Source organism: Erigeron canadensis, chromosome 4 (assembly GCF_010389155.1).
Source record: "Erigeron canadensis isolate Cc75 chromosome 4, C_canadensis_v1, whole genome shotgun sequence".
Classification (NCBI taxonomy): domain Eukaryota; kingdom Viridiplantae; phylum Streptophyta; class Magnoliopsida; order Asterales; family Asteraceae; genus Erigeron; species Erigeron canadensis.
In genome coordinates, this window is record NC_057764.1 from 37,913,247 (window position 1) to 37,930,494 (window position 17,248).

A 17,248-nucleotide genomic window follows, 5' to 3' on the forward strand; every position below is an offset into this window, starting at 1 on the left:
ACCAATTGAAAAATACTTCATGATTATGATAAATTGACAACGAAGAAAACTGTGAAACATAATATATGTATAGATAGATTATTATAAAGGGCTATGTAATTTGGGGTATACGTGTTGAACGTAATATATATATATAGTTTGATTATGAAGTGTATATAGTAAATAGAAAATGAAAAAAAAAAGAAAGAAGAGGTAATAAAATATCATGGATTATGAGTCATAAATTATGAAATGTTTATAGTTAAAATAAAAAAGTTAAAAAATGTCATGCAATGTTAGTCGTGATTTTTTATATATGTTTGATTTATATAAATATCTACATATATATATGCTTTTTCTATATGCCATATTTAAAATATATGTATAATTATATTATATTATTTAATGAAAATCTATTAGTGTGAAAAAAATATGGTGGTGCCACGTAGGATAAATCCTATGTGACATGTTTAGAGATAATTTTAATAAGTCATTTACTTTGAATAGTACATACTTTGAATCGTTTTATGTTTGATTTTTAGATATTTAAATTTTATTTCGTATCTATTTAATACACTTGAATTTCAATTTTTTTAATTTTGATTAATATATTTAGAGACTAACCGTTCATTAGACGGGCTTGAACACCAGTTAATTATAACGAACTTTTAACATGAAAGTGAAGTCTAAAGGCTTTGTTTAATATTTTCTTAAAATTTATAACGAAAGATCGAATTATCCCGAATATTTATAAAGTTTCATGCCAAACATGGGCACATAAACATTAAAAGGACCATTTATTTCCATATCGAGGGTTTAACACAATATAACAAACCAAAAGCTCTCCACTTGTTGACACGCAACACCAAATTCCCCAAAACCAAGTTTCTAAACATTCCATCGTCCAATTGTGAGGATATCAAGAAAATTTTGCAGAGTAAAAATGGGTGATCAAAAGTCATCGTCATCAACATCCATCGTAAGAGATAGAGATAGAGATCGTGAGCTTCTTATTCCAATCCATGATGATGAACAACAACAACTATCATCTCCTAAACCTTCTTCATTCTCTCATCACACTGGCCATGAGGTTTTTTTATTTATTTTTATGTAAAGTTTGAAACTTTTTATGATTTTTGGTGATTTGATGGCTTTATGTTGGCGGGTTTGTGGTTTTGGTTAATTATAAATCGGGTTCTAGTAATTGGGTTGATTTCTGTGGTGGGTTTTTGTTATTAAAGTGAAAATGTAAAATCTTGATTAGGGTTACAGTCTTTTAGATGGGTGAAAATTTGTGGGTTTAGTGATTGGATTGATTTGTGTGATTGTTTTTTTTTACGAGTTTATTACCTATGATAACCAGCTACTTATTTTGTCGTCACAATTGAGACAATGTACTTTTTGAGTGCAAAAGCAGCATGGTTGGATCAGTGGTAAACACCCTTGCCTTTGGAGACAGAGGTCATGGGTTCGATCCTCATCCCATGCAAAGGTTGGAGGGCCTTTTCTACCATTTAGGTAGAAACTGGAAGCAGCCTCTCTACTTTGGTAGAGGTAAGGTCTGCCTACATCTTAACCTCCCCCATACACCGTCGAGGTATTGGGGCTCAAAACCCGCGGGAGGCGGCACTGAGTAGTTACTTACTTTTTACTTTTTGAGTGCAATTTTAGGGGGCATTATAAGCTGGCTCTGGTTACCCTTTTGAACAACATTTTTTAACTGACTGTAATCAAAGCTTATATCGCAATTTAATCTGATTACTTAGTATATGATGATGTGATGTGATCATATTATGCAAAGGTGGCATATACATATTGAAGAGTATGTGAAATTAGGGTCAAACCGAATTAACCAAGACGTTTTAATTCCCTTGAAATGCAATTGAAAGTACATTTTCTCAATAGAGAAAAATCGAAAATTGAAAAAGCACTGTGCACCTTCATGAATTGATTTTTGATTAGGTTTTAGATGGATCAAAGTTTTAGATGGTTTAGCAACTGGTTAGATTTCAGTTCATTAAGTGAAGTCCCTTAGATATCAATCTACTTGTAAAATTCCTAGTTGGTTTGATTTATGTAATGGGTTTTGCCGTTTTGGTTATTAAAATGAAAAGTTGAATCTTGATAGGTTGGATGAAGGGTTGACAATTGTGTTATGAGTCCTTTAGAGTTACCAAACAGGACACAAAGTGTGGGATATATAAAAAGGAAACTATATTAAGTTTCATATTGTTGCATTAGTGAAGGAAATTGTGGATCGTGGTAAACCAGAAAAACTAGATGTATGTATTTGGTTGGTATAACTTCTTCATTTTGGTTACATTCTTTAATCTTATCGAGTATTGATCAGGTTTTTGACCGATGAAACTTTTAGGTTTTGGTAATTGATTTGATTTCCTGATGATTTTCTTTTTTTTGATATGAAAATTTGGATCTTGAATAGGGTTTAGAGAAAAGGTTTATGAGTATTGAAATGGTTGTGTTTACTGATTTTTGATTGGTTTCTTTTTGTTTCATTGGTAAAGAAACTGTAAGTTATGGTACCTTGTTTGATAAGTTTGTATTCATAGTTTTAAAGGTATTTGTTTTAATGTTGGCCTTTTCTATGTAGACCTTCTCGAAGGTTCTTCGGAGCTGGGCTTCTAAAAAGTTCATGACTGGATGGTATGCAGAATTTTATTCATGATCTTTTCAATTTGTTTTGAATTCAAGCATAACTCTGTTTCTACTTTACTTCATATTTCATTGTTTGCCATCAGAGATAATGTTTTTTGTTTACTTTTATATATGCTGTATGGCAAACTGAACTTTTGCTGGCTTTTGACCGTGCTCGCAGTGTCATCCTATTACCGTTAGCTATTACTTTCTACATAACGTGGTGGTTTATACATTTTGTGGACGGTTTCTTCTCTCCTATCTATGCTCAACTTGGCATAAATATATTCGGTAAGTGTACCCTGACCTTATCTATACTTCTATATCTATACTACATTATAAAGCATTCACTCCCTCTTTTTTTTTCAACAAAGTTTTTGATAACCCCAAAATGCCCCTCTCTTTTGTTTACTAATCTAAGCATCTCCACCTAATATACCTATAATACCCTTAATGAAATTATATACAACATACATCCCTCAACCATAAAAATAACTACATTACTTCTTTTACATCAATCACTTTTACATTAATAACCACACCGCTGCCGCCACCGCCGCCCCGTTGCCGCTACCGCCACACCTCCTCATCGCGAGGGCATTTGGCTAGTCTTACTAGGTCCATATGTTTGCCTTTGTATAAGCTCGTTTGGAGTGCATTTTCAAAGTCATTATTGTGACTTGAAGAATTAGAATAAAAAAGTTAGGAATAGTCGGGTTATCTTAAGCAAATTGCTAAAATCACTTTTCTAAATATGGTTATTTTGACCTTAAAGTTTTTGCTGACGCAAAGCTGATTAGAGCAACTGCAAACTTGCGTCTTCAAACGATTATCTCTTTAGTTTGACCTTAAAGTTATTGCCTAATACTTAAAGCTGATTAGAGCAACTACAAATTTGCGTCTTCAAACTGATTATCTGTTTATTTTAACATGACAGTATTCAACTTTTAGTACCTGGAACTTTGGATGGATAGATTTTGCTTTTGATTACTTAGGGATCAATTAGTCAGTTTGGTATCACCCGTAAGAAAAATGATCAAGGATGCTTTTGGTTTAAGGGTCTGGGGTGAAAGAATGGGAATGAAAGTGATAGGTATTGCTTGGTTTGTTAAGATGGTCACCCTAAAATGGGTATGAAATCTATAAAATGGATGTTTTTATTAAACCATCGAAAAGGGTGGGTTTCAGTTTCATTTCAATTCCCATACTTTTACTTTATTAAACCCATGGTAAACCCGACTACAAACCAAACACGTCCTGTTTATTATCAAATATGGTGTTTGGAACTGTTACAACATCAAACTCCAGATGCACATCCAAACACCATGTTTAACCCATTTCGTTGTGGTTAATTATCTGATTACTTAATATTTCACAATCACTTCAAATCGCACATCCAAACACCCTTTTAATCTGAGCAACCTACCCTGATATGACGTGTCTCTGACTTTTATGTTTAGGTCTCGGGTTTGTAACTTCTGTCACATTCATATTTGTGGTGGGTATCTTCATGTCATCATGGCTGGGTGCGTCCGTTCTAAGCCTTGGAGAGTGGTTCATTAAACGCATGCCATTTGTTCGTCATATCTATGATGCCTCTAAGCAGATTAGTGCTGCCATATCTCCAGGTTGGTGGTTGTTAACTTTTTCTGATTTTAACCAAGTAATATGTGTGACCTGGAAATCATTTGTTATGTACAATTCAGATCAGAATAATCGAGCCTTCAAGGAAGTTGTCATTATTAGGCATCCTCGTGCTGGTGAATATGCATTTGGGTTCATCACTTCATCTTTCACTCTTCAGGTGCATTTAAGTCCAGTTTCTTGTTTAATGCTTTCTTTAGGGGTGTTTGTATTTGAATTCTAAAACTGGTTATCTAATTATTGAAACTTTAAGCAACTTTCAGTATTTGGGCAAACAAATTTTTCTTCTAAATTGTTCAATTTGAAGTAGTTAGATTATCACGTTTGGATAATCTCTTTAAAACTTGTTGGTTCAAATAATTTTATGATTGCCTATCACTCTAACCTATTTTGGAGACTTAGAGGGTGGTTGGGATTGCCCTTTGGAGAAGATAGTCTTGTGGATTTTGCAAAACACAAATAATCAAATAGTGTTTGACATAGCACCTGAAAACAGGATTATACATGTTTTCTAGAGACGAAACATGCTCTTAAAAGGATAGGTTGATACATAATTTTACAGCATGTTGTTATACAAATGCAACATCTGTTTTAGAAACGCAATCCCAATCCTTTCCCCCTCCCGGCCCGAACTCCAAATTATTATATTTTACACAAAGACCTTTTTGTCAATTATTAATTTCCTAAATATCAACAATTTGACAAAAACATATTCCAAACACAATTTCCTACAATCTATTCACCACACCTGACTAACATAAACCACATGATCAGTTATATAACACACATCTAAACACCCCTTACTTCATGTTCATATCACCCTTGAATTATTTGCTAAATTTTTTATTTTAATATCCAAACTCTCTGGAGCAGAGTTATTCAGGTGAAGAAGAGCTGTACTCGGTATATGTCCCAACAAATCATCTTTATATTGGTGATATATTCTTGGTGAATTCAAAAGATGTTGTCAGACCAAACTTATCGGTTCGTGAAGGAATAGGTTAGTTATTATGCTTTTGCATCACATTAGTCGATTTGGAACTATTGTAAAAAACTTATTTCGGGCAGTTTCCTGGTGCAGAAATTGTGGTATCTGGTGGCATGTCGATGCCTCAAATACTAACGACATTTGACTCTGGACTTAACCGGCATGGACCCAGAAATAATAGAAGCTGAGGTTGATGTGAATATAAGTCAAAATTAACTTATTCTATTCTTGGTATCAATTACAGAATCTTTAGATAAGCATTCAGAAAAGTAGTGTTTTAGCCTTTCAAAAAAAAAAAAAAGAGTAGTGTTTTATGGTAAAGTTCATGTTTGTAGTAGTAAAGCTGGTTTTGGTTGTTTCATTTGGCGTTATGGGTTTAGAATAGAATGGTATATCGAATGTTTGGATGCGATAATTTTGATCCATTTACCAAAATGGGTCGGTTTAACGACAAAGCATACACCATCTGGTTTTATCTGCATATCAGTATATCACCAATCCATGTTTTTTATCAAAACTAGTAAAAGGGGTGTTTGTGATTGAGTTTTGAGTTGATTATCTGATTATTGCGTTTGTATAATGCAAATAATCGAAAAATGTGTTTGGCAAAATAAGTGATTATCTGCATTTAATTAGAGAGAAAACGCAGTTTTGAAAAAGCAGGCAGGGATATGTTTTTTCAAAATGCAGTTTTTAAACGCATAATCTATTTTGGAAACGCAAACACAAACACCCCCTAAGATGCATGGCGAGTAATTCACGAATACAGGACGCCGGATGAAGGTGTGTGATGTGTGCAATCATATAAGGCTTCGAAAATTTATTTTATATATCCAGATAATATAAAGATTTAAAAATATGAGCTGGTCAGCTGGATGTTGAAATTTAATCCTATAAATAACCTTGGACATCCGTAAGTTTCACCAATTTATTTCTTATTTTTATGTCTCATTTGCATGATACTTTACTATGGAAAGTGGACAAATAAAACAAGGATATGAATTGGAAAAAAAATGATTCTATTAGTTTTTTTTTTTTTTTTTCCAAAGGCAGAAGTGCAGAACGGATAAATGGCTAGTACCCCAACTTTGATGTGCCCACACCAAGTTCGAATATTGGCAATGCCTTAAGGGTTTGCTCTCCCGTGTTTAGATGAGTATAGCATTGTTAAGACCCTTTCACCATATTTGTATGTGTCAAGATTTGAACCTATGACTCCATGACTCTTTAGAAAGAAACCATAAAGTGGAAATCTCCATAACCTATAAGACAAGTTATTTAGTTCCGCTTGCGGGTTTCGTAGTTTTGGCTATTCCAATTACGTTTATCACTCATACGGTTCCAATATGTTAGTTTGCTTCGGGTAGAATTTACAGTTGTTTAATTAAAAAATGTTTAAACATATGTATGTTTACTCATAAGGTTGTCATATTAGATAATATTATCAATTAACATTATCACATCTATGCTCAAAAGTTACAATATCAAATACATATATGTATTTTGTGCAAGAAAACCATGTTAGCTAGTTTGCTTTGCTTAATTCACAACAGCTTGATTATACTATTTCATCACCTATATGTTTGTTGGTGCAAGAAAACCACGTTATAAACAAATACAATTAAAAAAAAACTCAAAAGTTGAAAAATCTATGAAATGCTTATGTTAAAACCATATTTGACATATTGCAAATATTAAGTATATAATTGATCAAATTTTTTTATTTATTGGATTTTTGTCACTATTATTAGTGTTTTTGTGTTGTTATATGTATATTGTGGTTATTATATTGTAAGTGGCCCGAACTCCGGGGTATTTAACATGCATAAAGAAAATTGTTTCATATTAGAATTTTACAATAAGTGTACACTATTTTATGCACCGTAAATCCGTAATTATAAAAAAAGTTAAGTGGCCCTAAGGCACTACTTAACAAGACCCTTTTATAATATGAATATGAAAAACATACTAAATGATATGTAATCTTTTAAATTAGGTCTTAATTAATATATTAAAATATTATATAAGTTAGATCTTAATTAACTCATTTAAACTAGCTTATATACCCCGGGCGTTGCCCCTAACATAAAGATACATACTTTTACAACACATCGATTTTAAGCCGAATAGGTAGAAGTTTATTCGTACTTAACATGACTAGTCATGTTAGCCAACTTGAGGGAATCCCCTCCTTTTTAATTGAAGCCGTGATTTGTACTTTTGTTGTGCTAGGCCGAATTCTCCGATGAGCCATTTTTTATAAGATATCATGCAATAACCACTAAATGCTCATTCCTTTTACAGCTTCCACATTTAAGATTTCTATAATATACTTAAGGCTATCTCCAATGTTAAGGACGTCTTTAGGCGTCCTTGAGCTGCCACATCATATCCTTACACATCCTTATAAATCTTTAAAATCTTATAATTTTATCTCCAACCATACAAATATTCTTACATATCCTTTAACTCCACCAAAAACAAAAAAAAAAAAATATAAGTAGGGCACCTAAGGGCATGCCCTTGGGTAAGAGTATGCATCAAAAAATCTTTAGTTTTGGACAAGCTTCAACCGCAAAGGATACCCAAGGGCGCCCAAAAACATCCCCATTGGAGATAGTCTAATAACTTTAAGAGTAAATTACAATTTTGGTCCCTGTCGGGGGTCAGAAATTACCATTTTTATCCCTAGGTTTTATAAATTACCGTTTTAGTCCAAATAAATTTGCTCTATCAACGATATTAGTCCAAGTTCCAAACGAACGTTAAATATGAGGTCACATGACCTGCACAAGATGAGTATTTTGGTCTTTTCATAATATAGGGACCAAAAGTGTAATTAACGTTAAATTTTTTTAATTGATATGACATTAATAATATTGTATGTGTGTAAACATATCTTTCATCTTCTTCATCAATCACCACTAGATTTCATCATCAGCAAAAGAAAAAAACGCATCCACCATAATAATCACTTTCCAAATTATCTTACATCAACAACAACAAGAAGTAACAAGTTTTTTTTTTTTTTTCCAGATTTTAATCTATCAATCATCAACATCTTTTTAGCACTTTTTCATAGATCTAAACCTAGATACATATCTTAAATCAAATAATTAATAAAAAAAAAATGAAGAAATGTGTATTTATCAATCCCAAAACTAAGAAAAATCTAACTCATAAATGGATTGATTAAAAGAACGATTAAATGAATGACTTATTATGGCTTTGCATAATACTTAATTATAAAAACATACTTATTCAGAAGTTATTCATAAGTATCACTCCTATAGAAGGCAAGGAGACTTAGATCCAGTATAAATCAAGCAACAACTATTAATGTAACAGATTATGAATAGTCTAACTATATCAAGATAAAATAAATAAATAAAAAAGTGATCAGAGTAGTCCTTTCATCAACCTGCTTTCTTAGCTTAACATCTTTAGCTTGTATCTCATCCAGTGATATGTTTGACTGCAGAGATTTTTTTATCTACAACCATAAAAATTTTCGCATTATGTCATATCAATTCATGTATGAAACTGAGTTGGAAACTTGGAATGTGAAGGTAGAACCAGCAATGTTGTGATTAAAAACATATAACAATAATTAGCAGCTTTGGGAAGAGTATTTCTTCAACACTTCGACCGTCACATTGCCACGATTGGGAAGGTGGTCAGTTCCCACAAACACTAAAACATTAAAAAAAAAAAAAATTGAAGAATTCGATCTGAAAATTGATATCGAAGTTTCATTAGCTTCTAAGACGAAATAATCTGAACGCCATGGCTTTTAATTATTCAAGACATATTACATAATTAGTTATAGAAGCAACATAAGACACATCACAATTCCATAACCCATCCCCCACCCACCCCAATAGCAAACAAACCAAGAGCTATAAATTCAAAAATCCCAATTCAATACAAACTAGACCAAAATGGCTCGTATGACATAAAGAAATAACAGCAACTGCATCGGAAGTTTACCATGGGGATGCACTTTGTCAAGAAAAGTCAAAGTTTCTACCGGCTTTGTTTCCCTCCTTGTGTTTTCCATCCCACATCTAAATTCATATAGATAATTCAAAAGTAAATGAACTCCAAAATAAAATATAAAACATTCCTAAAATGCAGAGATTAGACCTATAAACATACCTGTTACTTGATGCAATGCCATTCTTGGTCGTAACAGCTACAGAAACACTGTTTGAACTGTTTCATGCATGTCCATCAAAATACAACGAAGTGTCTAACCAAGGCATTGGAGGACCATGTCTTGCACTTGGTGAGTATCAGCTAAATGTTGATTCCTTAAAATAGAACACATTGGGATTATATAAACAAAAAGACCAAGATAATAACTGGAAGAGTAATGCAACAAAACGAACAACGGACTCCTCTAACTGAGCATTCAACTCAATGGCACAAAAAACAGACCAAGATTAGAACGCAATAATCAAAATACAAACCACCAGCATCACCAATCCTCTAACCTAAGCTGTTTACTGCCCCTAACATTGTTACTATCTACGACATTACTATCACACCTACTTTTGGAAACTGGATAATAAGAAAACCAAAACAAATAACCATTGGCAACATGAGTAAACTTCAACTTCATACATACACAAATATTATGCAGTAAGTCAGTAGCTATAACGACATAGCAAGTCAACACCGGATTCGTACATAACCGAGTTAGATTGCGACTGATGCCAATCCATCACTTTTTTTTTCATCCATCTCGATAGCCACTCATGGCTGCTCTGCACCTTACCTATTAAGAGCCCGATCCACATTTATATATCATCCACCATACAGTTTTTTATTATGTAATATCCTATATGTGATAGCCGGTCACCTATATACTAGCTTGCCAAAAGGCTCTGTTTAACTACAACGATGTTTTCCCTACAGTCCCCGTTAACTCCTTAAGCAGTTGTGCAGCCACATAAGGGACAGTCGTAAATAAGCCACGCCAACTCAATACCCATTTTGCTATTACCACATCAATGTGACAGACTAAAACATGTGATTCGAAAACTTTACAATAAAATTATTAAGTCAAAAATAATCACAAAATAGCGAAATAAAAAAAATAAGTTCACTAATAGAATATTTAACCAGAAGCAGCCTACCACAACTAACATAATGATAATGAGTCATATGCTTCCTTTAAAATCTATTCCGACAAAAAAGTAAGATCAATCTCGTTAACAATACATACACTATACAATATATAAAGTAGAAGGCTACATTATCAATTCCTTATAATCATAAAGAGAAAAAAACCCCTAATTTAATATGGCAAGAACCCTAATAATAATAATAATAAGTTTAATAAAAAGTGTACCGCATCAGTTTAATGGATTCAGTAGATACGCTGTAAAAATCAACTCTTTATCTTCAAATCACTGGCAATCATAGCTTGATATCTTTTTAGGAAGAAATATAGATCGGTGGGTTATGGTTAGGTGTAGAATCAATCATCTTCATCTGAAGGGGCAGAATGTTAAGAAAAGGAAAGTTGGAGGGCAAAATTAAAAAAACAAACAAAATGGTGGCAAAAATAAAAAAGTCAAAAAGTTAATTGTAAAATACGAAGTACTCATGTGCCCTTGTATTGCCAACCCCTTCCCCCCGAAATTTAAATAAATCAACCCTTACCATATATAAAAATAAAAATTAACAGTCAACAAAATAAATTTTGTAGGGACTAATTATGTATAAATGGAAATAAAGATTTTGGATGGTTTCTGAAGTTGACTAATAAAAGAGGGACTAAAGATTACGATTCTTTATTCTTGAATTCTTGAAGACAACGGCTATTTAGACATGCAATGCATCCCATATTACATACATACATACATTCTCTAATTCTATCAAATCTTGTTATTCACTCTTGAAGAAATACAGTTTTTCTTTAACTAGGTGGATATATCATCTTGATATTCCACACATATTCTGTTATTCGGATTTTATTATCAATAATAATAATAATCGGCGGATCAAGAAATATATATATACTCGGTATTCAGTAGTTTATTTGATGTTTGGATAAGTTTTGATCATTGATGGTGAATCGCTTGATCAAAGATTCAGATAATTGAGTTAATTTAGAAGTGGGTTTTGTTTACGACTATACAGTTACGTTGTTTGTTGTTGTACTGATCGATTGCGTGAAGATCAAGTAGCTAGTTGTAGTTAATTAGCAACAAAATTAATAATAATGATATGGCAGGTGAATGCGTTGTAAATCTCATTTTTCGAGATGATGGAAGAATCCAATTTGCTGCTAAGTTTGAAAAATTAGTAGATGATATTAGATTGTTACCGCAATCTAAAAAGCATATTGGGGAATTAAAGCCACATCAAATCTTGAACGTGCAGTTCCGAGATCAAGTAATTCTTGAAAACGGGGAAAGGGGAGAAAGTGAAATTGTGCGGGTTAAGATGCGGTTAGACAACTACTATCTCAACGGGTATCAACGAGTAGATGATCGAAACGGCAGCTACACGGATGGACACGAACTATATGAGTTCAAAGACAAGAACGAGAAGCCTGGAGTACACACCCTTAAGGGTTCCACATTGATGTTGGGAACGAGTGTTACATACCCTGACAAATTAACGGATATGAATATGGGATTGGTGAAATTTGAGGCTGCGGTGAGGGGTTTGGCACGTAAACAAGAGGTTGTGAAAAATTTTCTTACTATCGCTCTACATATGAGCGAGTCCATCCGCTTCAGATGGTTTTCGATGCATAATGTCACCATGTTTAGACGCGGAGAGGAATGGTTATTTCAACAGTGGATGGATAAGATGGTCCATAATTGGGGGGGTTTAAGTGATCGTGCAAGACGGTATGCTAAAGACATGAACATTGATGTCAATGACCTGCCTATTCAGTCTTTGCCCAGTGACGAAGAATACATAATAAGATATAAGTACCAAGCATTCACACTTGCTGATGGTGATCGCGCTGCCGCTGTATGTGTAATGAAGTTGACACCGTCGTAGCTACCTAGCTCTTTATCGTACATAGTTTTTAAGGCTAGCTTGGAAAGCAGATCCAAGACTGCATAACCGTTGTTTGAGACTTGTTGCATGTCCTAGACTACGTACTGATACTCGATGTAATTACCCTTTTAATATCGTTTTTTTCTTTACTGCATAGTATCAACTAGGTAGCGAATTAGCCTTTTAATATAGGTTTTTCTTTAATTTCTGTAGTAACTAAGCTACCACAAGCTGCATCTATATATATATATATATATATATATATGTTGTGTTGTGGTTTTTGTCAGTCTTATCATTTTAAACCTATTACACATTTTTGTCAATTTTTCCCCAACAGTAAGTGATGTTAAGAGTAGTCGTATATATATATATAGCTTGCACATGCAGACCAGAGTATACAGATAAGATGAAAAACATCATCGGCGTTTTGTGGCATGCCCATCGATTAATTCCAGTACTAGTTTCAGGCTAACTGGGATAGGTTTATACATGTAGGCCTAATCCTGCTCTTAACCAAACCTGTCCCCTACGGTATACATTAATTCCAGTACTTAATGTATTTTGATGTAATTTTGGCTTGAATTGATGCACAGGAAAAGAAATAAAACAAGTGGCTTATAAGAAATAATTGCACATAATTGGGTGGCCAATGGCCCCTTAGTACATTGACCCTTAAAAAAAATTTATGGCCCCTTAGTACATTGACCCTTAAAAAAAATTTACAGTACTTATTTTGAGTTATGAACCAAAGTCAAAACATCTCTCCTAATTTACTAATTAAGCCAAATCATCACCCATATTCACTTTTCCTTTCCTAGATCAGAACTTCTCCAAAATTTACAAAGACAAACGAAAACTTTCAAGCTTTGCTTTAAACAAAACTCCCAAAATTAGCAACAATATTTTTACTCAGCACTAACACTGTGTATTCCTAATTCCTATATGTCAACATTATCAACCTCGGTGCACTTCACAAGTACTGTTCAGTTTCTTATACGCCATAGATGTTCAAATATAGCCTCGGTCCTTGTTTGATGTCTCTTTATCTGGCACATCTAATGGCTTAGGAAATACATCTATTGAAACCCATCTAGTAGCAAACAACGACCATCAACGTTGCCAGGCAATTAAGACCCTGCCGCCTGATCAGGCAAGCACATGAGCAGCTGCTGCTGCTGCTGTCACCCCAAGAACCCTTGGAGGAATTCACCCAAACTTTGTCTAACCTTGTAGAATGCCATACAACTTTAAAAGGATTTTCCAAAGCTTTTAGTCGAATCTCATAAGTGGCCTCTTTGAAGGTTTTGGATCAAAGCAAGATCTAGCGATAACAGCCGTAATCCAAACTTCTTCCAATAAACCCTCATCGACTACAAATCTCAGATCCATAATGTTTATCACAAGATTTCTATCGTCTAAATTGATGTGTGAAAGGATACCTTTCGATGTCTTTTGTGGTTAACTCACTCGATCCACTAATCCCGTTATGCAAGTCACAAGCTCCATCGATCAATACCTTTCCAAAACAGTAAACATCTACGTTGCAGTAAATACACCTAGAAGAGAAACTTACTAGTAAACATAACCAAATCATGGATTTTATGAAGGAAAAAAGTTTGAAATAGTGCCATCTTTAGTGATTATATTTTCTTAAATAAGGCAAGATTAGGAGGATGAAATAAGATGAAACTATTGCAAATTTGGATCAAACATGTCAGAAACTTACCAAAAGACTTTTTTCCGGATGTCCTGCACAAATCTAAATAAAAATTTCAATTATAATCCAGCAAGTATGGTTATTTTATAGTTCTATGGATGAGTACTTACCATAGCAATCTTGTGATCCTGTTAGAATATAACAACACCCTCATGGATACATGCCTCACTTGGGCTTCCTAACCGCACTTCAAATCCCCAGGTCTAAGACAATTGGCCACCAACCCCATTAGCTGCAACAACCCTTTTGATCTCATTAACACTCTGATTTCCTCCCATTGCTCAATGGTGGGATCAACAGATGTTGGGTTGTGAGCACACATACATGAAGAAGCACTGTTGTACCTGATGAAGCGTTGCCTAAATCTGCCAAGAGACCTATTTGTCTATATAACAACAATTTAATATCCTAACTGCCCTACAGTTTGTTTTAAAAAGTTAAAATAGCTTGATGTGCAGAGTTTTAGGACAAGTACTCATACGTCATAACTAGAGGTGATGATTTCATCAATTATTCAAACCAACCTGTGTCATTATCTGTAGCAAAATCATTATCCACGAACCACCCTGCAAGTTTGCTACCTCTAATTTTGCTGAAAACTTACCTCTATATATGATCAGCACTGAGACTGATTCTCCCTAAGCACCCTCGAGGTATTGTACTCAAAAAAGAATCAGAAACACTGCACAGCCCTTTCACTAATTCTTAAGCAAGAATATGCTTCAAACTTATTGGGTCACAAGGTCTAAGCTCATTTTTTGCAAAAGATACACATGGTAACACAAACACATAATACGAACTCAAAATTGGACCTAGAAACAAAAATAAAAGAGATTTAAGATTGTTGAAATGGATTACTTCAAAATACACCACAGAAGCAACGAGCGAATGGTTATATACATGCAAGAGTCGAAGTGCAGATACTTGTAGGCATATCTCACACACACTATATTGTAGAAAAACGTGAAAAGGGGAAAGGAATGAATACCTGGAAAACCACTTGGAACGTAAAAAAATGAGATAACCCTAATGTTATAAGCTTGACTTGATCAGAAAAAAAAAAAGAAACTAACAGGAAGGGAAATAAAAGATGGCCGGGTCAAACGCTAAAGCTTACACTTATTGAGAGATACTAAACAATTTTATTTTTATATGTAAAAAGAAAAGTAAAAAAAATAAAGATGGGTGTATATGAGAGACAAACAATTCATGTACATCAAATACCAAAGAAAAAGAAATAGCATCCATGATACTTAATAATCATAATGATATCTAAATACTACAAGGGGGTAGTAGTCAGAACAATTCAATAGATTGTTCAAATATCTGCCCTTGGTCCATCATCATCCAATCATCCGGTTTCCTCATTCTTTTCCAAGACGCCTCCCTTGGTCCGGATTCCCCATTATCATCATTGTTCTATAATATCAATCAAACAATTCGTTAATAAATAAATTAAACCTCGAATTCCAAAAGAACAATATTATAACCATAAATTACTCGATAAATTGTACCTTTGGTACTTTTGATACTTCTTCTTCTTCCTCTTCTTCTTCTTCTAAATCTATTAACACTGGGGCATCTTCAACCGCTGGACACCTACAATGAATTATAAATACGGAATGAGAATAAATTATTATAAGAAAAATCAAATTAAAACAATAGGAGGAAAAGAAAGAAAGAATACTGACTTTGCTTTAAACATGAAATGTGCATGTACCCAATATCGTCTACAATCGATTCGAGCCATAACAACAACAACAAGAAAAACAATTAGGCAAATACATATAGTAATTAACAAAAAATAATGATAATTAAAAAAGTATAGCAAGGTGTACTTACTTTTGTTGAAAGGTTAGATTTTTAAATTCAGCTGATGACACTTTTAAAATCTCGAATTTAAACTGTTTTTCTTCCCCTACTGCTGCTGCTGCAACTATTTTGATCCATTCGTGTATTATCATCATCAACAACCAATCAATTTAATTTAATTTAAACCTCAAATCAATTAGGATTAATAAATCTTAATTCATATATATATATATATATACGGGGAAGGGAATATGAAGCTGTTAGGGAGCTTGTTAGGCAGCTAAGTTAGGTGAAAAAGAACCCCATACTCACTTTTCTATATATATATATATATAAAAGGGGAAGATGAGGCTGTTAGCACCCAAGTTAACCCCTCACATGAGGGGTTTTTTACCCAAATTGGGAGCATAACCACCCATACTCACTTTTCCCTATATAAAAATATAAAAAAAAAACACAAATTATGCACCTTTATCATCAGAAGGAGTCGCAATGCGTTTTCCGTCAGTTGACATTTTTTTCAACCTGTATCCATTAATTAATTACCCAATTCAAGTAAATAAATATAAATAAAATAAAAACAAACAATAGAGATAACAATGATAATAATAATTTATTTATTTATGTACCTAGGTTCAGGAGGTGAGAAGCGTCGTAGTTTAGGTTCGATCGGGGTTGGGTTTTCTGGTCTTCAAAGGAATCAATCAGTTTATATATGAAAGTTATTTACACTTTTGGTCCCTATCTTCGACCAAATATTACGGATTTCATCCATGTCTTTCATAAGTTACAGTTTTGGTCCAATTGTCTTTTCCATCACTCCATCAATGATTTTGGTCCACATCACTAAGTTCGTTTGAATTGAAGTCTCGTGACCTGCACATGGTAGGGGTGTTCATCAAACCGTCAAACCGTGTTCATCAAACCATCAAACCGTGAAAACCGAACCAAACCGGGGTACTTGGATTGGTTTGGTCGGTTTGAGTTGTTAAAGTCTGGTCTGACGTTTTAAGTTTTGAAAAACCGGGTTCCTTGGTCCGGTTACGGTTTGAGCAAAACGCAAAACCGTCAAAAACCGAACCGGACCAAAAGATATATGTATATTTATATATATATATAATATTCATCAACTTTTACTAAAGATATTCTATTTAACATTTATATATTTTTGTAGTATGCGCAATATATTACCAGGTATTTTAGTTCAGATATATTGTAAAAGATTTTTTGATAAACACGTATGAGATATTCTATTAAACATTTATTTATATCATATAAATCTACTTTTATTTTCATTCTTTCCTATTTTTCATTTATCCTTTTATTTTTTCTATCTTCATTACTCCATTATTTTTTTACTCAAATATTAAAATTATAAGCCTCGAGTCCTTCATCCCCTTTAATATTTCATATTTTGTTAGTATAAA

At 33.4% G+C, this 17,248-nt stretch overlaps 2 protein-coding genes and 1 long non-coding RNA gene across 4 annotated transcripts; 1 reads left to right on the forward strand and 2 right to left on the reverse strand.

Annotated features, from left to right (window-relative positions):
* Positions 1-805: 805 nt before the first annotated feature.
* Positions 806-5,681, forward strand: LOC122596632 (protein LIKE COV 1-like). The gene is made up of 7 exons (XM_043769245.1): positions 806-1,069; positions 2,591-2,643; positions 2,816-2,925; positions 4,095-4,262; positions 4,341-4,438; positions 5,152-5,278; positions 5,360-5,681. Exons 1-7 carry the CDS (start codon positions 923-925, stop codon positions 5,452-5,454), a joined length of 798 nt encoding a protein of 265 aa, XP_043625180.1. The 5' UTR covers positions 806-922; the 3' UTR covers positions 5,455-5,681.
* Positions 5,682-8,534: 2,853 nt separating this feature from the next.
* Positions 8,535-10,737, reverse strand: LOC122598567. Of its 2 annotated transcripts, none has more exons than XR_006323652.1 (4): positions 10,623-10,737; positions 9,425-9,579; positions 9,257-9,333; positions 8,535-8,759 (listed from the first exon to the last, which is right to left on the reverse strand). It is a non-coding gene; the product is annotated as an uncharacterized LOC122598567 (long non-coding RNA). The 2 variants fall into 2 exon arrangements; XR_006323653.1 differs by having other exon boundaries at positions 8,535-8,959.
* A 4,439-nt stretch (positions 10,738-15,176) lies between these two features.
* On the reverse strand, positions 15,177-16,558 carry LOC122597990. The gene is made up of 6 exons (XM_043770595.1): positions 16,451-16,558; positions 16,291-16,346; positions 15,852-15,945; positions 15,701-15,739; positions 15,524-15,608; positions 15,177-15,428 (listed from the first exon to the last, which is right to left on the reverse strand). The coding sequence occupies exons 2-6, from the start codon at positions 16,334-16,336 to the stop codon at positions 15,306-15,308; spliced, it is 387 nt and encodes a 128-aa protein (XP_043626530.1). The 5' UTR covers positions 16,337-16,346; positions 16,451-16,558; the 3' UTR covers positions 15,177-15,305.
* Positions 16,559-17,248: the final 690 nt, after the last annotated feature.

Bases quoted from the DNA above. Each gene is read 5' to 3' on its own strand.
- LOC122596632 (XM_043769245.1), top strand. From the start codon at position 923: ATGGGTGATCAAAAGTCATCGTCATCAACATCCATCGTAAGAGATAGA. The intron at 2,644-2,815 runs GTATGCAGAATT...CCGTGCTCGCAG, and splicing joins AAAAAGTTCATGACTGGATG to TGTCATCCTATTACCGTTAG. The intron at 5,279-5,359 runs GTTAGTTATTAT...TTCCTGGTGCAG, and splicing joins ATCGGTTCGTGAAGGAATAG to AAATTGTGGTATCTGGTGGC.
- LOC122597990 (XM_043770595.1), bottom strand. From the start codon at position 16,336: ATGTCAACTGACGGAAAACGCATTGCGACTCCTTCTGATGATAAAG. The intron at 15,946-16,290 runs GTGCATAATTTG...GGATCAAAATAG, and splicing joins GACTCCTTCTGATGATAAAG to TTGCAGCAGCAGCAGTAGGG. The intron at 15,740-15,851 runs GTAAGTACACCT...AATCGATTGTAG, and splicing joins AATCTAACCTTTCAACAAAA to ACGATATTGGGTACATGCAC.